Raw genomic sequence first — 26735 nt, 5'->3', positions numbered from 1 at the left:
GTGCATGCCTCTGCCTACCGAGCCCAGTCTGAGCTCGGACGAGGAAGAGGGAGCTTAACTATGAGGGAGAGGAGCAATCGGACTTCCTTCTTTCTGAAGAGGAAGACTTCAAGGACTCTCCATTCCTCCACTCCGCACAACCGGCACAGCTCCTCGCTGCGGCGGGATCCACGGAAGAGGCGGGCGGGCCACCACCCTCCCCGCTTGTCAGTGTTGATCTGCAAGATGTGTGCAAACGCGCTGCAGGGAAACTAAATATTCCGTGGCCGACCGTGTTAGCAGAGACTGCTAAGTCTCGCTATGAGGGGAAGAGGCTGCCGAGTGCAAAACGAGCAGCACGACAGCTCCTTCCTGTTTTCCCAGAGCTCCTGGAGGAGGTCGCGGTTACGTGGAAGGATAAGCCGTTTACTAGCAAGATGCCAGTACAGGGTGGCTCCGTTCTCGATGTGGAGGGGATGGAAAAGGAAGGCCTTCTCCGAATGCCCCCCATGGAGCCACTGGTTGCCGCGCACTTGCAACCGAAGCGCACGGCGGCTGCAAATCCAACCTTACCATCTAAAGCTGACCGTTTCCAGTCCAACATGACGGAATGCGCTTATAAAGCAGTCGCGCTCTCTGTCAGGGCTATGAACGCGATCTCTCTGCTGACCGCATACCAAGCGGAGCTGCAGGACGAAGTGTCTACCACACCAGGTCAGACATACTGGGAAGAGATCTGTGTTGTCACGGATCTCTCTCTGCGTCTTCAGAGATGTGCGGTTCAAGCCGCTGGGAAAGCCATGGCCACAATGGTGATCCAAGAGAGAGGGCGATGGCTTAATCTGGCTAATCTCTCCGACAGGGAAAAAGAAGCCATCCTGGACGCACCGGTTGTTGCAGAGGGCATTTTTGGCTCTGCTCTGACACTGATGCAAAAGAGATGCGAAGAGAAAAAGAAGGATGACGAGGCTTTGCAACTCTGTATGCCGAGAAAGACACAGACTGCACCCCCTCCGCCACCCCGGCAGACCTTCGCGCAGGTTACGGCCCGCCCACCTCCCAGCTTTCGCATTCCGAAACGGCCGACACCTATCGTGAGTGCAGCGGGTCCGAGTGGAGTGCAAGAGCAGAGATCTGGCTGGCATAGAAAGAACTATCCGCCTGCAGCAGCTCAGACGGTCCAGCCAGCCCCTCAATCTCATCCCCAGCCCCATCTTCAGGGAGCGAGGAGGAAGAAGAAGGCAGTTTGACACGGTCTTCCCCAGGGGAGGGAGTCAACAGCCCCCCAGTTTGCTAGCTCCCGACCCTCAGTCGTTCAGCGTTCAACACATGACGAGTTCCTCTGTGCACAGATGTTCTGTGGGGAAAACAGCACCCGGTTGGGCCGGGGAAAACAGAGCGGTGAAAAGGAAAAGACATGGTGCAGGGGTGCACACCCACCCACTAGTCACAAGCACTTTTCATGTTCAAAACTCAATAAAGTTTTCATTGTATCCCCAGAAAATGTTGCAAAACACATTTCCCCAAAAAATGTTGCAAAACATGTTCACAGAACACATTATAACATCACCTTGGGGAGCGATCGAGCCCTCTGTCCAAACACTAATTGTATACGCATGCGCAGTACAGACCACAAACTCGTTCATGACTCAGCCACACGATGGCGCCAGAACGCTGCAAATAGACAATTGGCGAGAGTGCACACAGTCCCGCTGGGTATTAAAGACAATACAATTCGGGTACAGGCTGCAGTTTGCCAAATCCCCCCCGCATTTCAAAGGGATAATTCATTCTCAGGTGCGGGGAGAATTAAAGCTTGTTCTTCAGGACGAAATACACTCCCTGTTGAAGAAAAGGGTGATACGAGTGGTTCCACCCGAGGAAAGCCGCAGTGGGTTTTACTCGAGATACTTTCTAGTCCCAAAGAAAGGAACTCGTGCCCTTCGTCCCATATTAGATCTGCGTGCGCTGAACAAATACCTAAGGAAGTACAAGTTCAGAATGCTCACTCATGCCACACTCCTAAATCTGATGCGCCCGGGCGATTGGTTCACATCGATCACAGCGAAGACGCATACTTTCACATAAACATATACCCACCCCACAGGAAATTCCTGAGGTTTGCTTTCCTGGGAGTAACATACGAATACCTGGTTTTACCATTTGGCATGTCTCTCAGCCCGAGAGTATTTATAAAATGTACAGAAGCGGCCCTGACCCCGCTCAGGGAAAAGGGCATTCGTCTCGCTACCTACATAGACGATTGGTTGGTGACAGCTCAGTCAGAGCAAGAAGCGAAAAATCACACAATTATGCTTCTGGAACACATTCAGAAACTGGGCTTAGAGTTAAACACCGAAAAGAGTGTTTTGACTCCCGCACAGTCTATAACATATCTGGGGCTGTCACTGGACTCGGTGACATTCAGAGCGCGACTGTCAGAGGACAGGGTGGGAAAATTCACCCGATGCCTGGCCGAGTTTCAGAGGGAGAAAATTTCCTTCCGCACATGCCTCAGATTATTGGGTCTGATGGCCTCAGCCCTAATGTTTATTCCCTTAGGCAGACTTTTCATGAGGGAATTTCAGCGCTGGGTAGCGTCTCTGAGGCTGGACCCATTAAGGCACTCCCGGAGGAGAGTGAGAGTGACGTCAGAGGCGGTCTTTGCACTGTGCCAGTGGAGATACCCAACCTTCTTGGTTCAGGGGGTACCTATGGGTGTGGTTCAAACCAGAAAAGTAATAACGACAGACGCGTCATTGTCCGGATGGGGGGGGCATTCACGAGGGCAGGATGGTGAATGGAAGATGGGGTCATCATCTGACCGATCTTCACATAAACTATCTGGAAATGCTGGCCGTGTTTCTAACGTTGAAGCATTTTCTTCCTTTTCTGAAAGGACATCATGTTCTTGTGAGAATGGACAACACTACAGTTGTGGCGTATATAAATCGGCAGGGAGGCCTAAGATCACTTCCCTTACACATGCTGGCACGCAAACTGATTTTGTGGAGCCATGCCAATCTTTTATCCCTGAGAGCGACGCACGTACAGGGCATCATGAACCAGGGTGCGGATCTGCTCTCCAGGGGGAATCCACTCTACGGGGAGTGGAAATTGAACAAGGAAGTGGTCGAACAGATCTGGGAAATATACGGCAGAGCATCAGTGGACCTGTTCGCGTCCCACGACAATGCTCAGTGTCCTCTGTTTTTCTCCCTGAAAGATCAGAGCGCGCCTCTGGGGATAGATGCGCTGGCACACGATTGGCCCCGCACTCTTCTGTATGCGTTTCCACCGATAGCGTTAATATCTCCAACACTCTACAGAGTGAGGGAGGAGGGACTAAAGCTGATATTAACCCCCTGAGGTCGACGGTATCGCCGGCGATACCACCTCGCTTTTTTTCAGTTCAGTTCAAAAGAAATTAATTTTGCTCTGTGGACTTTGATATTACAAGCAAGTTTCATACATCAATCGATTCTGTTAAATGTGTATTATTTTTGTGTATACTCACAATAAAAACAAAGTGTTGTGCTTTTTGCCAAATAAAGAAAAATAAACGTGATGCGAGTTCTGCCTTCTATCTGTCAGTGAAGACCATTCTGAAACGCGTCCGAAAATGAACAATAACTCAGCGAATACTCAGTCAAACAGGCAAACAGACATACAGGCATGAAGCTTGAATTCTCTTCTCTTAAATGAAGTAATTTATATAAAAAACAAATATTCTCATCTTGTGAAATCTGTATTAAAAGAGAGCGATTCCAGTCGACCTCATTACAACTAATTCAAATGTAATGTGACTCCGCCTACGGAGAGCGCGCGCTATTCAAACGCAAATGAATGAGGCAATCCGCGCAATCCTGTGAACGCCCCCCATATCAGCTCGAGGAAACACAAGTTTATTCAGATCATTACTTGTTTACACCGTCTCGTAGCGCTGTGAGGAATAACAATAATGAAAAAAGTACCTCAGAAGTGCGGGTATATCGAGGAGCGAGCTGAGGAATACTGTAAGTTTTTTTTTCTTCTCACGTGAATCGGGTTTCTGTTTATGAATGAATGAACGGCAGAGATGCGCGCTGTTTACCACAGCTCGCAAAAAGACAGTTTAAATTTAAATTGCGTCTCTGTGTGAATGAATGATGATGTTTTAGCAAACTGTATTGCCGTACTGAGATGAGTAAAAATCGACAGAAATATGTTGAAATAAAATGTAGGCTATTTGTATAAGCAACGTTTTAAACTGAAAATTAACATTTATATGCCCTAATATTTCATAAAAACAACTTACAGTCAGGCGTTTCTGTTTGTGTATGAATGTTTCGGTTTTAGCAAACTGTATTGCTACACTCAGTAAATATCGACTAAAATATGTTGAAATAAAATGTATTTGTATAAGCAACGTATTAAACTGCAAATTAACATTTATATTTCTTATAATAAAAATGAAAGACCTATGTTACAGACATATGAAAGACAACATTTCGTTGATTAGTTTTGGATAGATTATACATTTTTAATGTAAAATATCTGCCACCTCAAATAAGCTTTCAAATAAGTTTGTTAAATATAATATGTTTTGTCAAAAATAAAGTTATCAAATAATCAATCAAATCCTTAACTTTGAAATATGTATGATAAAATGTATACTTTAGTTTTTACAAAGAAAGATTACACTTGAATTGTTGTAATTGTAACCTTTTTAATAAAAAAATATATTTACAAGGTAGATGTAAACAAACTATTAAAAGGTAAATATAAGCCTTTTCTTTAAATAACTTTTATTGTGTTTTATTATTGACAAATTTGGGGAGAGGATAAATATTCCAAAACTGAAAATACAGTATGAGAATTAACTGCACAATTACTAGACATGTTTTCCTTGGATATTATAGGCCAAATTGCAAGCACAATATGTGGAAAAATAAAAAAGAATTGAGATGCTTCCAACTGTTGCTCTTGCATTCTTGTGGCTCAGTGACTCACCTGAATGAATGGCTAATTAAGTATGCAGGCCCCATTGTCTCTTCAGGTGTGAACCACTATATATACATGACCGTTGACGCCCACTCCGCATATGGCCTTTCCAAACAGAAAGTGCTTTGCAAAATTCAAATCAATGTATTGTGTTATGTGAATGATAAGGCAGGGTGATTTTCACTTCATTTTGAAGAAAAAACACTAGGCAATGACATATTTTAGACAAAAGTCTTATTGGCACATATTTAGAATGTGTTTTATGGCCTTATTTCAGAAACTTTAGTTTTTAGTTTTTTCAATAACCACGCATAAACATTATTCTCTCAAAAATGCAGACATGTACATTCTTGTTGCTCACATTTCATGGTAGCCCTGTTTGTGCTAAATAGTGTGTAATTTTTTTTTGCCATTAATATGTTTATAAGCAACTGAAAAAAGCAAAAATGTCAGGGCATGTCAGAACATCTCAAGGACCCCAAAAACACCTTAGACCCCAGAGGGTTAATAGCTCCGAGGTGGCCAGGGAAATACTGGCTGGTGGAGATCATACGTATGCTGTACAAAGACCCGTGGTCTCTCCCGTTACGCAGGGATCTACTGTCACAGGCAGGGGGGGGAAATCTTTCATCCCCATCCAGAACGCTTGGCACTATGGGCCTGGCCTGTGAGTGGTTAAATCTGAATACAACCAGTCTGTCTGACAATGTCATCAGAACTATACAGAATGCTAGAGCTTCGTCGACTAGGTCTCTCTATGACTGCAAATGGGGCGTGTTTGAGCGCTGGTGCGCGGCTAAGAATGAGATTCCTTTTCAGTGCTCAGTGGCAATAGTTCTATCATTTCTACAGGATTTGATAGACCAAGGGAAAGCGTTTTCAACCGTTAACCCCCTGAGGTCGGCTATCGCGCCGGCGCGATAGGCTCGTTTTTTTCCGTATGAGTGCAAAAAAATAATAAAATAAAAATATTAATTTTTATCTTATATGCTTGTGTTATACATCAATCTATCCTGTTAAGTGTGTATTATTTTTGTGTACACTCACAATAAAAACAAAGTGTTGTGCTTTTCGGCAAATAAAGAAAAATAAACACGAAGCAAGTTCTGCCTTCTCTCTGTCCGTGTAGTCCATTCTGAAACGCGTCCGAAAATGAATCATAACTCAGCGAATACTTCTCACACAGGCACGTGAGATATGTCTTTATGAAGCTTGAAATCTCCTCTTTTAAATGAAGTAATTTATATAAAAAACAAATGTTTTCAACTCATGTAATCCGTTTGAAAGCAAGGAGAGGTACCGTTTTTCCTTCTGCCTCATTATCTCTATAATCAGCTGCGGCCGCCCCGCCCCCGGCGCGATTCACATGTAAATAGTTAGATGATCTAGTATGCAGCGCACCCGCCCCCCGATCAATGCCATAAAAAGTTTCTTCATCAGACTTACTGATAGTTCATCGCGTTTTGAGTATGACACGCTTCTCCGGTAATAAAGACGCCCTTCAGATGAGGACGGCGAGGAAGAATGCACCTTTTCCTCAGAGGAAGATTGTAACTCAGACGACGAACGGCAGCATTTTGAAGAGCGAATTCCGCCGAGAACACAATTTCGGAGTAAGTTTTACTTAAAAGTCTTTTGTCTTTTATTTTTCGTGTTCGCATTTATGAGGAAAAAACAATATTACGTGACAGTTCTCCATTATGGACGCGAGCGCTCTAAAAAAATCACTAAAAGACTTTCAAACTTTCACAGAGACCTCAAACAGAAAGTACAAATCCTTTCTTTAAAACGAATTTCGTTTTGTATCAATTGTATCTTACTTTTAATAATTTTTTCATTAACAAATTTCCTGGATTTAAACTGCAAATTAACATTTATATTTCTTATAATAAAAATGAAAGACCTATGTTACAGACATATGAAAGACAACATTTCGTTGATTAGTTTTGGATAGATTATACATTTTTAATGTAAAATATCTGCCACCTCAAATAAGCTTTTGTTTGCCAATATTTGCTTATGTTAAATATAATATGTTTTGTCAAAAATAAAGTTATCAAATAATCAATCAAATCCTTAACTTTGAAATATGTATGATAAAATGTATACTTTAGTTTTTACAAAGAAAGATTACACTTGAATTGTTGTTGTAATTGTAACCTTTTTAATAAAAAAATATATTTACAAGGTAGATGTAAACAAACTATTAAAAGGTAAATATAAGCCTTTTCTTTAAATAACTTTTATTGTGTTTTATTATTGACAAATTTGGGGAGAGCATAAATATTCCAAAACTGAAAATACAGTATGAGAATTAACTGCACAATTACTAGACATGTTTTCCTTGGATATTATAGGCCAAATTGCAAGCACAATATGAGGAAAAATAAAAAAGAATTGATATGCTTCCAACTGTTGCTCTTGCATTCTTGTGGCTCAGTGACTCACCTGAATGAATGGCTAATTAAGTATGCGGGCCCCATTGTCTCCTCAGGTGTGAACTACTACATATACATGACCGTTGACGCCCACTCCGCATATGGCCTTTCCAAACAGAAAGTGCTTTGCAAAATTCAAATCAATGTATTGTGTTATGTGAATGATAAGGCAGGGTGATTTTCACTTCATTTTGAAGAAAAAACACTAGGCGATGACATCTTTTAGACAAAAGTCTTATTGGCACATATTTAGAATGTGTTTTATGGCCTTATTTCAGAAACTTTAGTTTTTAGTTTTTTCAATAACCACGCATAAACATTATTCTCTCAAAAATGCAGACATGTACATTCTTGTTGCTCACATTTCATGGTAGCCCTGTTTGTGCTAAATAGTGTGTAATTTTTTTTTTGCCATTAATATGTTTATAAGCAACTGAAAAAAGCAAAAATGTCAGGGCATGTCAGAACATCTCAAGGACCCCAAAAACACCTTAGACCCCAGAGGGTTAAGGTGTATCTGGCCGCTATTTCTGCTTGTCACATAGGTTTTGATAGTAAAACCGTTGGGCAGCATCCTTTAGTGTGCAGGTTCATGAAGGGTGCGCGTCGCGTTTTGCCAGTTTCAAAACCGCTTTCCCCTTCATGGGATTTAGCACTGGTACTTGATGCGCTCTCAATGTCCCCGTTTGAGCCACTGGACAAGATTGATTTCAAAATAATGTCGTTTAAGACGGCGCTGCTGTTAGCTTTGGCTTCAGCGAAACGCGTAAGTGAGATTCATGCGCTCTCGGTGCATTCAGCATGTATGCAGTTCATGCCCGGGGATGCAGGGGTAGTTCTGAAGCCTAATCCTGCATTTATACCCAAAGTAGTTGATTCTGTCACTCCTTTTGAGCTAAAAGCTTTCTACCCACCACCTTTTGCTTCACAGAGACAGCAAAAGCTAAATGAGTTGTGCCCTGTGCGTGCTTTACGCATTTACACGGAAAGAACCAGAGGGTTCAGGGAGAGTGATCAGCTGTTTGTATCTTGGATGAAACCAAGAATGGGGAAGCCGATTACTAAGCAGCGTTTGTCACACTGGATAGTGGAGGCGATTTCATTGGCATATTCCAGTAAGGGTCGTGCGCCCCCGACTGGTTTACGTGCGCATTCAACACGGGGAATGTCAACTTCGTGGGCTTTCTTTAAAGGAGTCACGATGCAGGATATTTGTAAAGCGGCGAGCTGGTCCTCACCGCATACGTTTGCAAGGTTCTATAAACTGAATGTTACAGCTCAAACTTTAGCACATGCAGTATTGAGCGTTGGAGTTGAGTCATGATTGGGACTCATCCAGCCCTAGAGGTGGTGCTGTGGTTGGCAGGAGACTTCGAGGCAGGCTATCTGGCAATACGGGATTTAGTATGTCCCATAGTGAGACACCGAAACGTATGCTTGAAAGAGAACAATAGGTTACTTGCATAACCCCGGTTCTCTGATAGCATTAAGTGAGGTGTCTCACCAGATCACCCTCCTTGCTGTGTGAAGCGAGGAAGAGGTGTGCTTGTTTTGAATGTCGTAATGACGTAGTGCTGCTCCTCTTATACTGAGGGGTGGGGTAGCCACTCCCAGACACTACGTCATGTCTGCCAGCCAATCGGGGCTGGCGTAATGTAATAGGACTTCTGTGGAATCCGCGGAAGGGGCGTATCCCATAGTGAGACACCTCACTTAATGCTATCAGAGAACCGGGGGTTACGCAAGTAACCTATTGTTTTTGTAAAAATAGGCTAACGATTGCGTCATAACCACGTGACTCTCTGGAAATTACCGTATAGACAGGAGGAGAAGCTCGTCAATCGGGGGGACGTGGAGGCATAAAGTCCGATAAAGTCAAGGGAGAAGCCCATAGAGAGTCATAAAGTTGCTCCTGCTCCTAGCTCATGGACAGCTCCTACTCACGCTCTCCATCTCTGCAAGATTCGGAAGGGAATGATTTAGATTTCTCTTGGCACAGCTACTAGAAGACTTACAACTGTCAGACAGGCTGCTCACGTCACATCCACGTCGTCAAGCTCAGTTTGAGTCTGCGCAGTACGCTCAGCCATCAGGAAGTGAGTGCTTCTAATTTGCTTCACTGTTCTCCATTGAAACCTAGGGGGTCGCTGTGTCCAGTTTATATACTGTCTATGCGTGACATTACCGTCATAAACGAAAATGGGGACAAAGGCGGGATTAACTGATGTGACGTGACGCTAACAGACAGCAGACAAACGGCTCGTAGTGACAGTAGCAGCAATCCACCTGTCACTCAAGTGGCCACACCCTTAATTATGCAGAACTTTAAGGCTTAATATAATTTAAATGGATGAGTTATAAAAAATGCAGCCCCCTCACAGTTGGCATGAAGGGCAAAATTAGCTATATTGACCAAAACCACTTTTTGCACCAGGCTGTAAAGAGTTATTTCTGCTGTAAAGTTGGCCATTTTAACATGGGTTTGACTCTCTTTCGCAGCCTGTCTCTAGCGACCAGTCGATGAATTGCAGTTTCAGTCACTTCTGTGTTGGTTTCAAGCAAGAGAAAGGAAGGCTGCCGCTTGGCCAAAATGCAGAAATGAAATGAGTTAGCATTTTAGCACTTACGGTTACATCATCCCGAAGACAATGGTTTTTTTGGTTAAAGGCACACTATGCAGTTTTCCGTTTTTGTCAGACAGCAACCCCTAGAGTCGCTGTGGAGTACTTGTATTCAACGTTACTGTCGTAAATACCACTCACGCAGAGCAGTCTCTGCATTCACGACCTGAACCCCTCCCCCGTTTATACCAGTACCTGTTCAGTAGGATGGAAGCGTCAGACATCGAACAGGCACAGATAGCCTCCGAAGATGTCTACTGACGAGGTAATGTTTCACGATTTCATACAAATATGCCAGCTAAAGTTTGCATAAGCACAGTACACATGCCATACGTAACCTAAACCAGACAAAGGACTACGTGACAAATACACATCACAACACCTGAGTTCAGCTGGTAAACTTGCTCGTGAGGCAAGCTGGGCAATAAAACATAACGCAAAAACATGTAAGAGAAACGAGTGTTTGTTATCAAGTCTTCTAATAGCTCTGCTAATCGACAGCTACATGGACATATGTGGACATATGTGGAAATTAGTGGACTGGTCTTATTATCAACAATGGAAGAATGAACAATTTCATAAAAAATGACATGGAAGCAAGCGCAACAACATACAACATAGAATGCAAGCAAGTTTACAAATAAGAGATTTACTTACTTGTCCATCAACAAGAATGCCAGGTCAGCATCGCTGTTGCATCCTTTGCTGCTTTTTGGCTCTCGCCAACAAGTGAAAGCCTGACCGAGCGGGACTCTTGTGTCTCACTTTCTCGTTTTCTTTTCCTTGACTCTTCCGACCGCGTTTTCTTTGTCGACTCTGCCATGATTCACGGCTGAAATGCGTTCTAGTGTCTTCCATAGAGGCTGCTTCATATGATGTTGATGTATGTGACGTCGTGCCGTAAAGCAAGTCGTGATTCTTGCAAGATTTGTTGGGACGCCACCTCTCAAACTTGCATTGCTGGTTTTTCCAGTGCTGTTTTTTTCAGCGCCCTACTACGAGTTCGTTCACCATCGAAATGATTTCGAAGCTTTTATATTAAGGTACAAAACTTGCATAGTGTGCCTTTAAATGGCTGAAATAAGGTCTGTGGTGAATTCAAGCTCAAGACACTTTCAAGTTGTATTCTACGATATAAAATACATCAGTATTTCCCCACTCGTAACAAGTGGCTAAATGGGACAACAGAGGCTGTCGACGAGATTAACCCTCTGGGGTCAGCAAATGCGCTGGCACGTTTTGCTGGATTTTCTTCACATATTAGCACAATAAACTTAAATTACTCCGTCATTTATGGTCATACAGAAAAAAGAAATATGAAAAAAGAATCTGTGATATTTCTACTTTTGTATGTGTCCACTTACAATCAAATCAAAACATTGTGCTGTTGTAAAATAAAGAAAATAAACAGGGTATGCTTTCTGCCTCTCCGTCGCGGTGAACTTTTTTTTCTTGAGCACGTCTATAAACTGAAACAAAACTCAGCGGATACTTGTCACACATTTATGAGCCATATACCTTTATAAACATTTAAGTGTGTACTTTTAAATGATCGGATTCAAACTGAAAACAAATATTCTCTGTTTAAGTAATTTGTATAAAACCAACAAGATGTCCAGTATCTCAAACGCTTGCTCATTATTTTTAATTTGACCACGCCCACGCGCGCAAAGAGATTCACATGCAAATCTCCACATGGAACGCGAACGAAAAAACTTCACAAGTCTCTGCTTTTCGTCGAGTTTGGAAGAAAGAGTTTTGGCATTTGAAAAGCAAAACGCACCAAACATTAGGCTTTATGTTTTTACTATTATCTCATTTCATATCATCATAACGAATGGAAACATTTGAAGTAACATATGATAATCAATATATTTTTCTCTAGCGTAGTTGTTACTGAAATCTTTTGGAAGATTTATAGACTGCTATAGGTTATTGTTATTATTATTTTATGCAGCACTGCGCATAGCCTATGCCTACAAGGCACAACAAACCTGGTGTTCATTATATTATATATTGTTGGAAACATTTGTGTGTGTGTGTGTGTGTATTCTGTGAATTTTAAAAAGCAATTTTAACCAGAAAAATCTCAAATTTATTCCCAAAATCGTGCAGGCCTATAGTTTCTCTTGATATCAGTATGTTCACTCTTTTTTTTTTCAGGGACCAGATGCCACTGAGTCCTGCTGACTTCAACATTCACATGAGTCTCTGTATATGAACATGGTAAAGTGAAAATCAAACACCTTGGAAATGAAAGGTATGTACAATGTTTTTAGGAATGGCACAAAGGTCTCTGTCTTTGGATCATTGTTTTTAATAATGTTTTTTTTGTCATTTGTTGTCTATCTTTGGATTATGTTGTGTTATAAATAAATCCAAACAATCTAAAAGCCATTCTTTTTTAAATCTCCTCATTCTTTGTGCAAGGTTGCTCAGAATGACAGGGCCTGATAGCTCCTAATAGGGCCATTAGGGAGGGTCTTTGTCTTTCTCAGGTGTGAAAACCATACATATTAATGATGTGATCACGCCTCCTCGCATAAAGCTTTCTTACACAAAACACGTCTTACAAATTTTAAATCAATATATTGTCTTATCTGAATGAGCAGTCAGGATGATTTTCAGATAGTTTTGGAGCAAATATTCTAGGCTACGTGATACAATTTTCAAAAGTCTTGTGAAGAAATAATCAGTATGGGTTTCATGGCCTTATTTCAGTGACAATTTTTTTTTGTATTTTCACAAACCACGCATAAATGTCATTATCTCAAAACTGCAAACTTTTACATACATGCTGCTGACATATTATTGTAGCAGAGTTTGTGCTAAATACAGTGTAATCAGACTTTAGCCATGAAAATGACACAAGTAACAGAAATAACACTGCATGAAAAGACCCAAATCCGGCAAAATACGGGCATGGTAAACTCCTGTGTAATTTGATGTTTGCCGGATGTATGTGGGAAAAAGCGGATCAGAGTAACATGGAACAGTATATTTCCAGATAAACCCGGAAACCTCACATATGCGGACATATACAGGAATCCGTGAAATTTCACGGACATATACAGCTGAAACACTGCTGGGTGTGAGAGGACTGACAACTGTTAGGTGTGAAGACCTTTCATATGTTAATGACTGACACAGTGCTGGCTGTTCTCAGAGGGAGGGGTGGCCAGGGAGGACTTCAGGATTGAATTATCTCTGGACTACTAGGTTAGGCTACAGCAAACAAGCTTTTTGTAAAGAGAAATAAATCAATTCTTAAGGCCCTGAAACACAAAACCGACGTCAAAGAACTAGCAATGACTAAAGCCGACTCTAGGGTTGACTCACGTCGCCTGTGTCAGGGCCTTAAAACCACTGCATGAAAAAAAGTCTCTTAATCAAATATTTTTTATAAAAACAGGACAAAATAAACACCCAGTCTGAACATATACGTTCACAAAAACATCTGAATATTTAATGAAATAAACAAAGGAATTTAATTAGTGCTGGAAAAAAATTAATCGCATCCAAAATAAAAGTTTGTGTTTGCATAATATATGTGTGTGTACTGTGTATAATTATTTTGTATGTATAAATACACACATATGCATGTATTTATTTAAGAAATATTTGCATGTATATAGTGTATATACATTTATACATAATTTATATTATATCTAAATATAAATAATTTATATATAAATAAATAAAAATCTTAAATATATACATGCACGTGTGTATTTATATATACAAAATAATTATACACAGTACACGCGCATATATTATGCAAACACAAACTTTTATTTTGGATGCGATTAATCACGATACATTTTTTCCCAGCAATAAATTTAATGGAACAAATAAAGAAAAATGAACCAAACATTTCAGAATATCTCAAATTTTATTGTGAAGTTTTACAAATTGCAGACAACAACATTTGTCACCTTTTTCACAATTGGCTTTTAGCTTGCTTAGTTGGGGACATTTAATTTAATATTCAACAATATTATTGATCTGCCTGCATTGACACTATTATATGAGATCTGAACTGAGCTGGACGATGACATCACGGTTTTCTCCAAAGTGGCTATATATATACACATTTAAATTGATTTATTTATTTATACAACAAAATGAATCACCACTGAACTGACTTAAGCTGGACTGTGAAGCTATTTTCTTCTAGAAAACAAACTTTCTTGCATTATTTTCCTGTTATCTCTGTAAAGCTACTTTGAAACAATCTGTATTGTAAAAAGCGCTGTAATGCGTGATATTTGTGTGATATTTATTAAAAAGGTAGATGGAACCTGAGCTTTTCTACTCCACTGAATTGAAGACCGAGGTCACTCCAGTTAAAATCTCTTGCTGAGTTAATCCACCTTTAAACTATTAATGTCTATGAACAAATATGTATTTTTATGTTTGTGTGCCTCAGCATTTCTGAGTGAACACCGCTGGTTTACTCACTATTTTAAAGCGTACTGTCGATCACGTGATATGACGTCATGACGTGCAGCTGACGTTACCTGAAAAATCTTTCCAAGATGGCTACCCTCTCGAGCGACGTGGTATCAAGAATGAAACAACTTGTAAGTAAACCAAAACACTTCAAAACTACTTTGCTTGTTGTAATATTGTAAGAATATCATATTACACGTGATATTTGACTGTTAGACGAGGCTATTTTTAAGTTGCAAGCGCGGTGCCGCGGGCGCGATTGCCGTCAGCCCGCCTGCTAGTTACAGAATATCCTGTGTAACGTTAGCAGCTACTGTTAATGTCGTGGCAGGGCAATAATGTTAACGTTAGTCAATAACTCTTTTCAGCAAGAGATAGTCCTTCTGTTTTTGAGTGTGTTGCTGATGTTTGTGTTAAGCGCCCTGCTCTAGCAAGTTCAATGTGATGTTATATACATGCACCCAAATGAGCTAGTGGCTAACGTTAGCAGTTATGTTAACTTTTACTCAAACAAAGTTAAGGTTATGGACATAATAGTTACCGAATGAACTATGCAAGTTTTTATTAAACCTTTACAAACGTCTTTTTTTATTATAGGTTTAAGTGGAAGGAGTGCAGTGAGCATCCCCAAAATCAAGGTGACTCAAATGTTAATTTAGGCTGTAACTATTTTTCACCATTTCTTTTATTTGGAGCCTAATTCATTAGCATCAATCAAACGTCTCTTAAAAATTAAATATCTTGCTGTCTGTTTTTGTGTGCATGTGCAGACCTACATTGTCACCAGAGAGCAACTTTATCGATAAGTTACATTCAGTTGAAATTTTGTATCATTAATTTGTAAAGAGGTTGATTGCATAATTTGACTGGTTTCATATTGATTGTTTTATCTGTGCAGGTGAAGGACTTCTTGGGGAAATGGCCGGCTCTTCGGATTGAATCACAGGTAAAACAGACTCACTTCTCTTTTCTGCCACTCTTCACACATATTTCTATGCTTTATTTTTTATATGTATCACATTCAAATGGAACAGCAAATGCCACTATTCACTGTGTGTAAGAACTATCACTTTGCATGTGACCATTTTAACTGAACATGTTGCATCAAAAATGTGTTTTCTGTTGCAAATCGAGTATTAGTCTTTTTATATAATTATTTTTGTTTGTTTTTGTTTTTGTTTTTGTAGCTTTGTGCTGAGTTCCAACGCATCACAAACGTCAACATACAGAACCAGTTCTATGCTGTGCTTGACCAACATACACCTGCACTGGTGGCCTTGTATAGGCAGAAGGCGGAAAGATATCAGAGGGGCTGCGTGATGTCTTAAAGATTTATGAACTGATATGTTTTGTCTCTTATGTTTACTGTGATGGCCAACTTATTCAAACTGAAAATTCAGTTTTGTGGTTCTTGCAGATTGTGAATCCATTTAAACGCTTTTTAATTTCAAACTTTACAGGAATCTGTAAGGTGCCTCCATAATTCAGAGAACAACCCACACAAATACGATCCACAAACCGGGTAAGACTGCGTATTGTATACTGTAAATGTTAGTTTAATCTACTACTATATGGATTTGAAATACCAAAACTGAATTTCATTAATGATGCCTGCAACTTTTTCCCCCAGAATAAATTCATCACATAACCTGGCTGTGACCACTTATCTCTTCGAAGAATTAAGGACAACTTTTACAGACGTTGACCCTGAATGTGCAAAAGGTAATCTTAAAGATGTTGTAATCATTTTAATGTCCTCTGTTTTACTTAGTTTTATTGGCATTACATTTATTTATGATTTATTCAACAGGTTGCAAGACGTATTTTGAGACTTTGCGGAGGAAGTATTCTTTGGCTCAGCCTGAAAAGGCCCAGTAAAAAGAAACACTATGAAGAACACTGCAAAGAACCATCAACGAAAGAGACGGGTAAGTTAAGAAACTGGTAAAGCAGGTTTTTTTTGTTTTTGTTTTTTTCAGAATGTAACTGTCCTCCTCTCTGTGTTTTAGTGGTTAAATTACTGTTATGTTTTGCAGATGCTGGAGACCAGGTCCAGTGTTGTACAAACCAACACAGAAAGGGAACTTTGGAAGACTGCAACAATAGAGTTGATGTCTGATGAAGATGCTATTGTTGATGGAAGGCCAGTGTGGATGGTGAGGTCTCTTCCAAACAGAACCACAGAGTTATCTGCTCTCTGCCAGGTACTACAAACCAGACTAGAGGCTGACCCACGTTACGTCACACCACCAGTGCATCATGGCAGTTTGAAAAAATTAATATTTACATATATTTTATATACACTTTAATTTCTATATTTATTTATTGATCTCGTTTTATATTGTATACTTTGTATATTTGTTCCTTTTTGATGTGCATGTTGCTTATCTCCACGTTTTGTATTTTTTTCCTTTACACCTTTGTTCACATTTCTTTTTCCCCATTCATTTTAATGTATGTTTATAATGTTCTTTGGAATGTTCATGTTATATTTGTTTTTGTTCCTTTACATTTTCATCCCCTCAAATATTTTTGTTCCCCCATTCCTTTTTAATGCTTGTTTATAATGCTCTTTGTAATGTTTTATTTACCTTAATAAAAATGTCAGACTTTCTCATTGTTCTTTGTGTGTTTTTAAAATTATATTTGAATGTATTAAAATGGGGGTAAGGGGGGTTTAGTGTATACTGAGCAATATCTGCATAGCTGGCCTATAACCAATCAAATCACTGTGCGATAAGGCCTAGGGTGGGCTATGTTCTAAAAGTAACCAATCAAATCACTTTCCTGGGTTTTCAATGTGTCCTGTCCTCCAATAGTGGTCTGGGTAATGGGAGTGGTTTTAAAAGAAAAGGACCAATAGGGGGGAAGGCCAAAATGTGCACAAAGGTGTGAAAATGTTCTCTTGAAAAAACCTTTGAGGGATTACTTGCCATGGCAACAAATGGCTGTAGCACGGAAGTATACGTCCACAACATACATCCGATTTGGTATCATTTCGGATGTATACGGATATATACAGACCCATGGAATTTGAGCTATCCGGCCAGTATACTCCTGGATTCTTCCGAATTTCAGCAGTGTATACAGGAGTATACTGGTCCGGATACACCTCTTTTCATGCAGTGTAAGCACAAATGTCAGAGCATGTCAGAACACCTCCAGGGCCAGAAAACCCCTCAGACCCCAGAGGGTTAAACATCATCAGACCAAACGGGTAAACTCAGTCCACTTTTACAGCAACATTCTGCTTATATTTTTTCTCCTATAAACTAGTCTAACTCAAACGTTCTGGGAAAATGTTTTTAGATAAAAACTAAGAGTTGTCGAAAAAAGAGTTTTTTTTCATCTGTGAAAATTATCTTGATGGACAAAACGTGTAAGTATCATAAACTTCTGTTGAACCCACAGAGAGGGTTTTTGTCGAGGGAACCAGTGTGATGCGAACTGCCAGTTGCCTACAAAGTGACGTCATACCTGCACCACTATATTACCATAGAGATTAGAATAATTTGGAACTTTAGATTTTTGACCACCTTTACTAATAAAGAGTAAGCGCCACTAAAATATGTAATTTTCTATTGAATGTGAGCATTTTGGGGAGAAGTGTGGTGGAATCTGTGTATATGAATACTGTGATAATAACAGTACTCCAGGTCTCTTCATATATCGCGGTCGGTACTATGCAAATTAGTGTGTAGTGCTACTGTGTATGTTTCTAATTTTATCTGCTTTTATTTATGCTGGTTTTTTTTTTATTATTATCGTTGGTTTGTATTTAGTATCGTTTTAAGCGATTTTTTTTTTAATCCTTTCTAGAGAGATACTACTATGATGGTGATGAATGGTGCTTTGAAATGTGTAGGGCAAAAAACAGTTATACACATTAAGATCAAACAGTTTTGTGACCTTCCTATTTAAATGGGGCCTACTTAACCATTTACTGTTATTTTAGATTCCCAGGTTGTAATCTCACTGATCAGTGTTGTGAAAGTGTGGCTGAAGCTCTACAATTAAATTCTTCATTGAGAGAGCTCGACCTGAGTATCAATAACTTGGAAGATTCTGGAGGGAAGCTGCTGTTTGATGCACTGAAGAGTCCAAACTGTAAACTAGAAAAATTGAGGTTTGTTTGTCAGATTCCTTTGCATATTTTATTACATTTTACAGTATATAGAGTTGATTTGTTGAATAAAAGTGGAAATGCCGGTTTCTAATAATGTTACAGCATGATTTAACTTTATATATAAAAGAAGAAATATATAAAGAAGAAACAACTGATAAACTCTTTGGAATGTCACAATTCAGAATATCAGATACATTTGTACCACTTTATGAACACATTTTACTGAAAGTTACACTGCTCACTGAAAGCTCTTCTTGAATCTTTTGCCCCAGCTAACAATACAGTAGTTTCTGGCTCCCAGAACATCCCCAGAACAGATATCCTAATGTTCTCAGTTGGTTATCCTGGAAAGTTCTCTTACGAGAGGTTCTCTCGTATTGCCTAAGTTGCTTACGCTATGGGTAAAGTCATCTTTTCTCAAGATATTGAAGCCAAAAATTATCCTTAGTTTTGTATTTATTGTCAACGCGTTGCAGCAGCTAGCAGACCTAGAGCGTGCTTACTAGCGCGCTCATTGGCTGCCCTGCGGCAACTGCAGCAGCCTATCGCTGAGCCCTGCGTGACGTCGCGCCCTCACACGTCATAGTCCGCCAGTATGGGTGTGGCTTAGGGTATATAAGGAAGGGCTCGGGGGCTGCTTACCTGGTTTTCATCAACTGAAGCGATACCAGCTCGAGGCGGGCATGGCAGGTTACACAATACTCGTTCCCTTTTCTAGAGAGAACCGAGGTTACGTTAGTAACCGAGTACGTTCTCTTATGAGAGGTTCTCTCGTATTGCGTAAGTTGCTTACGCTACGGGAACCCCTTGTCAACGCCGTGCGCGCCAGCATCAACCACATATAGTCCCAAGGGAACACCCGGGGGACACAGATCAGTGGGAATAAGACGGTCAACCTAAGTGGGCCAGTGCATGTACATAAGCACACCGTAACACAGTGCAGATCAGCCAGGGGAGCTAATATTAGCGTGAGAGCAGCCTGCGCATGATCGAACCTGAGCAGAACATACTCGCAGCTTAGACTGACAGAAGTCTTGCCTGCAGGGCGGGAACTTCTAGGTTGTAGAACATAACAAATGTAGAGGGGGAGGCCCAGCCTGCCGCCGTACAAACGTCGTGAATAGAAATCCCGCTGGACCAAGCCCACGAAGAGGCCATGCCTCTAGTGGAATGAGCCCTAACGCCCAAAGGGCACTGCAGGTCTTTGGACGCATATGCTGCAGCGATAGCGTCAACAATCCACCTGGACAGACTCTGTTTCGAGATGGCGAGACCCTTAGTGCACCCACCGAACGAAACGAAGAGCTGCTCCGAGTGCCTGAAGGCGGCGGAGCGCGTGATGTAAATCCTCAGCGCTCTGACAGGGCAGAGGAGGTTAACATCGACTTTGCTACCGGAGCCCGGCAGGGCCGATAACGTAATAACCTGAGCTCTGAAAGGAGTGCCGAGCACTTTGGGGACATAACCATGTCTCGGCTTAAGGATTTTTTCTTTTTTGGCTTCAATATCTCGAGAAAAGATGACTTTACCCGTAGCGTAAGCAACTTACGCAATACTCGTTCCCTCTTCTAGAGAGAACCGAGGTTACGTTAGTAACCGAGTGCATTTTCTTTACGTAAAAAGAACGTTCCCTGTTGGTTTGGTCCCTAACTTCTTTACTCTGATATAATTTACCCTGCTATACATCAGTAATCATCCAGCACTGCTGCATCAATAATACAAACCATGTCTTTTGATCTGTAGTTTAATCAATATATGGAGCATTAAATAAGATAAAAATTTTTCATTAACATGTAAGATTTCGTATGGGTTTGTCACTGTACCACAATAACCCAGATTTGATGTTATTTCAGCACCAAATAACAATGACTTCAGTACAATCTAGGGTTTTTAAAATATGAAATTTAGACACAGACATTAAAAAAATATTTTATTAACTTTAACTAGGATAATGTTCTGGGAAGGTTCACTTTAGTCAAACCTAAAAATAACCTGCAGGGAACGTTCTGTATAAGTTCTCTTTAGATGGTTACAAAAAACCCTCTCTGCAACCTTCTAGGAAAGTTAATTTTTGGTTACAGAAAAAAAAAAAAAACATACAAAGAATGTTCCTATAATGTTCTTATTTGGAAATGTTCTGTGTTTACTGAGTTTTGTAAAGCATTAAATACATTGGAAATGCAGTTCTTGCATAAGGGTCAATGATGTAATAATTTAATCTTCTGTTTAGATTGTCCATCTGTAAGTTCACTGATCAGTGTTGTGAAAGTGCAGCTTCAGCTCTACAGTCATCAAATTCCTGCCTAAAGGAGCTGGACCTGAGTAACAATAACTTGAAAGATGCAGGAGTGAAGCTGCTCTCTGATGCACTGAAGAGTCCACACTGTAAACTGGAGAAGCTGAGGTAATTTTAAAATAGTCATAAAACTGAGGGGATATACATTTATATACAGTATATTTATGCCTTTGATGTCTGTCATGGTAGATTATCTGGCTGTATGGTGACAAAGAAAGGATGCTCTCATCTGGCTTCAGCTTTGAGTTTAAACTTCTCACATTTGAGAGAGCTGGATCTGAGCTACAATCACCCTGGAGATTCAGAGCTCACTGCACTGAAGGAAAATCCAAACTGCAAACTGGAAAAACTCTGGTATGATGTTAACATGAACACTTTTTTATTGATTTAAATGTAGCCTATTCTTATATGATTTCATTCTTATTGATAATTCACAAAATACTCCTTACATGAAGTACTTACTCTACCCCTTACTCTAAATTAAGGGACTGAGTTGATATAGATGTAGGGTGAGTAGATTTCTCATGGTGGTTTACGGGACAGGATGGACAGGCATAACCGACTGTATTTACGCAAGATTTAATTTACAACTTTGTCTGTATTTGAACAATCAGGTGCAAAGAGAACTGAATTCGGGATCGGGCACTGTCTGAGAGAGCGCTTCTGGTGTATCTCATTCAGCGCAATACTACATTGAGTTCTTTTTCACAACTTCCTGTTCAAAATAACTTGATAGACTCTTTTTTAAGATCCCCGTTAAATGTAAACACATGCTGCTTGACATCTTTGTGTCTGACGTGATCTGCTCCGCACTCTAATATCACTTCCGGGTCTATTAAAGTGAAGACATGTCTCAATAGGTAAAAGTAGACTTCTTTCAATAAAAGGTCCTACATATTTGGAATACTTTAAACTTGACGTTTAGCTTACCTGTCAAGAAGAAACTCTATAAGTTTGCGGTATCGATCGAAAACCAAACATTCCATCAAATTCCTCCATCTTTTAAAAACAATGCCAATGTTTATACTTGTTTTACCCCATTGTCTGTCTGTATATTTTGACAAGTCTTCAAATTTTATTAGCACTTTTGTAACGAAATCTGAATGTCTTTTTCCACACCCCTAAACACCCTCTGGCTTAGCCTGCTACAGCAGACACACCCCAAAATCTTGCTACTGGGCACGAGGAGGTATGAAAATACATACAGTGCCATCTACTAATATTGGCGCCATTGGGAAAAATGAGCAAAGGCAGCTGTGAAAATAAATCTGCATTGTTTATCCTTTTGATCTTTCATCCAAAAAAATCACAAAATTTTAACCTTTCATTGAAGTAAAACAATTGAAAGTGGGGGGAAACTCACATTATGATATACATGTTTTTTTCCAATTTTTCCACAATTATTGGCACCCCTACAAATTCTTATGAGTAAATAATATATAAAATATAGTATATTCCTACACTATATAAACACACTATGGGCCCAATCTTGCACCCAGCGCAGTTGACTTTGTACACCGACGCATGTATCATTCCTATTTTGCACCCGCGCACAGCGGACTTTTCCCTCCACAAACGCACGTCAGTAAACTAGGAAATACACTCCCCGGGGCAGTTCAGCGCAAAGAGGAGGCGTGTTCCGGCGTGTTCCGGTGCTAACTGCCCCAGCCTCTCCATCATAATGTGGGGCCTGATGGTGTTAAAGGCGGAGGAAAAATCTATAAAGAGAACCCGGGCATATCGTTTGGGCTTATCCAGATGGCAATAGATATCATGGAGCATATACAGAAGGGCATCATCAGTGCTCCTCTTGTTTCTATAGGCAAACTGTAAAGGGTCGATATTACATTGCACATCATTTAGAATATGTCTCAGAACAATTCTTTCTAGGCACTTCATCACGATTGATGTTAGGGCGACTGGACGATAATCATTTAAATAAGCTGGTCTTGCTACCTTAGGTACTGGTACTATGAGCGAGGACTTCCAGGCTTTAGGAATGTAGTGTGTATCTAATGACTTTTGAAAAAGCTGACAGAAAATGAGGCTAAATGAGGCTACACTTCTGGAGAACCCTTCCACTTATTTGATCAGGGCCTGGTGCTTTTTTGGAATCAATTTTATTAAAAACTCTACGCACCTCATCTTCTGTAATAGTTGGAGTACCATACTGAAGCTGCTGTCTAATGGCATCACGCTCCAGGAGAAAGTCTGATGTTTTGAACCGTGCATAAAAACCATTCAGTTCATTTGCAAATGCTTGATCATCTCCATTTGTATCTATGTGCCTTTTCTTCTCTTCCTTCCCTATCATTGTATACATCCCTTGCCATGCATATTTCAGGTTATTCCCTCTCATTTTCGCCTCAATCTGCCGTTTATATTTCTGTTTACAGTCATTTGTTATCTGTCTAATCTCCTTCTGAATTGCTTTCATTTTAAGCCTGTCTCCCTGTTCAAAAGTTCTCCTTTTCCTGTGCAGTGCAACTTTTAATTCTTTATTTTCCCAAGGTTTGTCATTTGGAAATACCCTAAAAGTTTTTTCTGGGATTATACAGTCCACACAGAACTGAATATAGTCAGTCACCACTGAAGTCAACTCTTACAAATTCTTACTAGTATTCACGAAAATGTCCCACACAGTACAGTCAAAAAAGCCTCTAAGGCGTTCAACAGACTCATCAGTCCACTGTTTGACTGTCTTTATCTCGGGTTTTCTGGTCTTGAGCTTTTGTTTATACTGCGGGACGAGCTGGATTGCGTTGTGATCCCAGTCTCCAAGGGGTGGTTTTGCGTAGCCCTTGTAAGCGTCTTTAATATTCCCAAAGCATAGATCGAGTGTCTTTTCCCTCCTTGTCGGGCACTTGACATATTGATAGTAATTGGGCAATACGCTTTTGATTGAGCATCCATTAAAGTCTCCGAGAACAAACTTTGGCGCATCAGGTGCCATGTTTTCTAATTTAGCCATTGTGTCGTATATCCTATTTGCCGCGACCTTAGTATTAGTGCAGGGATGAATATATACAACAGTGACAAACACGTGACCAAATTCCCTAGGTAGATAGTAAGGTCTTACCGACAGCGACAATAGCTCAATGTCCTCCGAGCAATGGGAGTCTCTTACTGTGTAGTTTTCACACCATCCCTCATTAATATAAACACACACTCCCCCACCCATTCTTTTGCCGGTTACCTGTGCATCACGGTCCAGTCTAATCGGGTCGCTAAACCCTGTGATCCTGAGTGTTAAGTTATCAGTCGTGTCTTTAAGCCATGTTTCCGTGAAGCACAACAGACAACTTTTCCGATACTCTGAGAGGTACCTCACAGCGTTCCGTAGCTCTGTAAGTTACTTCACCAAGGAGCAAGTGTTAGCCAGGGTAGGTAGAGGTGGCTTGCTTTTCCTCTGTGCTGTGGATGTCCGTGTACACTCCTCAGGCAGATCGACTGGGAAGTTTCCGCTGTGCAGATCCCTTAGTTGCCAGAGTTGATCCCGGGTATAACGTAAAATCCCATATGTTGTGGCGGCGGCCGATGCATAGCCTCCCCGACTCAGTGAAAGGACTGTCGACAGCAACAGGTGGATCGCCAGGACGATAGACATAAGCTGCGTAACAAAACGCATCTTGACTTTGTTGGCTCGCTTCTGACTTAGCAACCACACTTTGAATGTCTATTGGTACAATATGAGTCACGTGACAAAACTTACGTCTTCGTTTTTAAATACCTTTTACAGTCCACACTACAACGCGAAAGCAGCATTTTCAAATTTATCCACTTTGGAGATTTTTTTTCAAAATAATAATAATAAAAACATTAATAAAAACGCTGTCTCAGTGTGGATGGAAAGCCAAAACGGAGAGAAAAAGATGCGTTTTCAATGAAAACGTATTAGTGTGGACAAGGCCTCAATCTGAATGAACAGTTTGTTTCAGGGCATAGTGCAGAAGACACAAATCAACTTTTGTAACTATGCTAAAGCTTTCATAAAATACAGCATTTTATGACAAAATGGCCAATGCCCGAAATGGCTAACATGGGACAATTTGGTATTGTTTGACTTTTTTTGTAACTTTTTGCTAGCACAGTCTGAACATGATTTCAGCAATGTTGGTGAAAAATGGACAAAACATCAAAATAGTGGAAAAATTCATGACAGAAAATAACATCATATGGTGCAATCTTCTTGTCATGAGCCACGGAATCATACATTTCTTCAAAACCTTAGTTCAAAAGTTATTAGCATAGACATGAGTGAAAATTTGTTGTTTTGTATTTTTAAGATTTATTGCTTCCTTTTTGGTGAGTTAGATGAATAGAATATGGCACATTATGCTTTTTTTTTTCTTCGACAGTCTGGATCATGGCGGAGAGACCATGATTAAAGGAGGACTACAAAAATGTAGGTCTACACACATACCTTTTATTCACAGGACACTATTTCACAATAGACCAGAATAAGGTCTCAAATATTAAATGTTTTGATTGTGTATGTGCTGTCAAAAATGTAGAGCCGAAAAGTAGATCCAAGGCCAATCTGGTTCTTAAACATATTTTGTGACCTTATTAATGTTGTTTTCTTGTGTCCAGATTTCTGTCGTCTCACATTGGATCCAAACACGGTACACAATCGTCTCTCTGTTGTAGAGGGCAACAAAAAGTTGGTATGTAATCCAGAACCGATGTCACATCCTGAACATCCAGAGAGATTTGACGGCCTTCAGCAAGTTCTGTGTAAAGAGCGTCTGACTGGACGCTGTTACTGGGAGGCTGAATGGACTGGGTTGGGTGATATGGTAGTGTCATATAAAGGAATCAAGAGGAAAGGAAAAAGAGCTGACTGTAGGTTTGGAGCCAATGAAAAATCCTGGATTCTGAGCTTCTTTAGGGAGAAACTAATTGCCTGGTATAAATATAAGGCAACACACATACCTGCCCCATCACCTCCCTATACCAGAGCAGGAGTGTATGTGGACGAGCCGGCCGGCATTCTGTCCTTCTACGGCATCACTGACACACACACACTCAGACACTTACACACATTCAACACCACATTCACTGAACCCCTCTATGCAGGATTTGTGCTTTATGATAATTCGGTGTCTCTGTGTGATGTTGAACAAGAGGATGAATAATTTCTGTTCTCTACTCTTGAGGCACTATTAAAAATGTATTCACGTTATATAACAAAATGTCAAAACAAGTTTCAGTTTAAAAAAATATAGCTCATGTACCCTTTTCAAAACATTCCACAAAATGAGGTTTAAGTTTCTAGATATAGATAGAACTTGATAAGGGAATCACCAGAACGTCTTATTGGCAGCTCAATAACTCGTATTTACAAAATGAAACTGTTAAGTTAGAAATGAACCACTTACTTGAATGCTATCTAAAGAAAGCTGTTACAAAAAATTCTTATTCGAATAATTGGGAGTTATTTAAGTACGAATCCTCAATTTTTAAGGTCTTATGGTAGTTCCTATGTCCGGGCTGGAAGGGCAGAGGAGGATAATGTTATATCAAGCATTTCTACTATTATGTAGAAGGGGTTAGATATGCTTACAAAAGAATATCAATTAAGTCTGGCAGAATTGCAGAGAGATCTATAAAAGAAAAGCTGAGGGCGCTTTTATTCGCTCCAGAAAGAAATGGCTCGAGGAGGGGGAGTAAAATTCTGCGTATTTTTTCTGCTTGGAAAAACAACGTGCTAATTACAATACTGTACATCAAATCAGTATTAATGGCACCGTTACCTCTGTAATTTCTAAATTCTGCTCAGTGTTCTATAGTAAGGTTTATACCTCTAATTACTCTGAACAATCAACATCCTCTTTTTT

At 40.2% G+C, this 26735-nt stretch overlaps 1 protein-coding gene and 1 long non-coding RNA gene across 2 annotated transcripts in view; both read left to right on the top strand.

Annotated features, from left to right (window-relative positions):
* The window catches only part of LOC307169583 (protein NLRC3-like), a gene marked incomplete at both ends in the record, with an annotated part of 69123 nt that extends 43090 nt beyond the window's left edge, over positions 1 to 26033 (top strand). The window contains 5 exons of the mRNA XM_079890317.1: positions 18429 to 18599; positions 20830 to 21003; positions 21085 to 21249; positions 25254 to 25300; positions 25489 to 26033. Of these exons, the coding sequence (XP_079746443.1) occupies positions 18429 to 18599; positions 20830 to 21003; positions 21085 to 21249; positions 25254 to 25300; positions 25489 to 26033 (1102 nt within the window). The remainder of the gene's footprint in view (positions 1 to 18428; positions 18600 to 20829; positions 21004 to 21084; positions 21250 to 25253; positions 25301 to 25488) is intronic.
* Positions 15800 to 16348, top strand: LOC307170445. Its single transcript, XR_013823391.1, has 3 exons — positions 15800 to 15995; positions 16104 to 16195; positions 16284 to 16348. It is a non-coding gene; the product is annotated as an uncharacterized lncRNA (long non-coding RNA).
* Positions 26034 to 26735: the final 702 nt, after the last annotated feature.

Source organism: Squalius cephalus, assembly GCF_949319135.1.
Source record: "Squalius cephalus genome assembly, chromosome: 13".
NCBI lineage: Eukaryota > Metazoa > Chordata > Actinopteri > Cypriniformes > Leuciscidae > Squalius > Squalius cephalus.
Note: the sequence above shows the minus strand (reverse complement) of the source record. Positions and strands in the feature narration are given on the sequence as shown.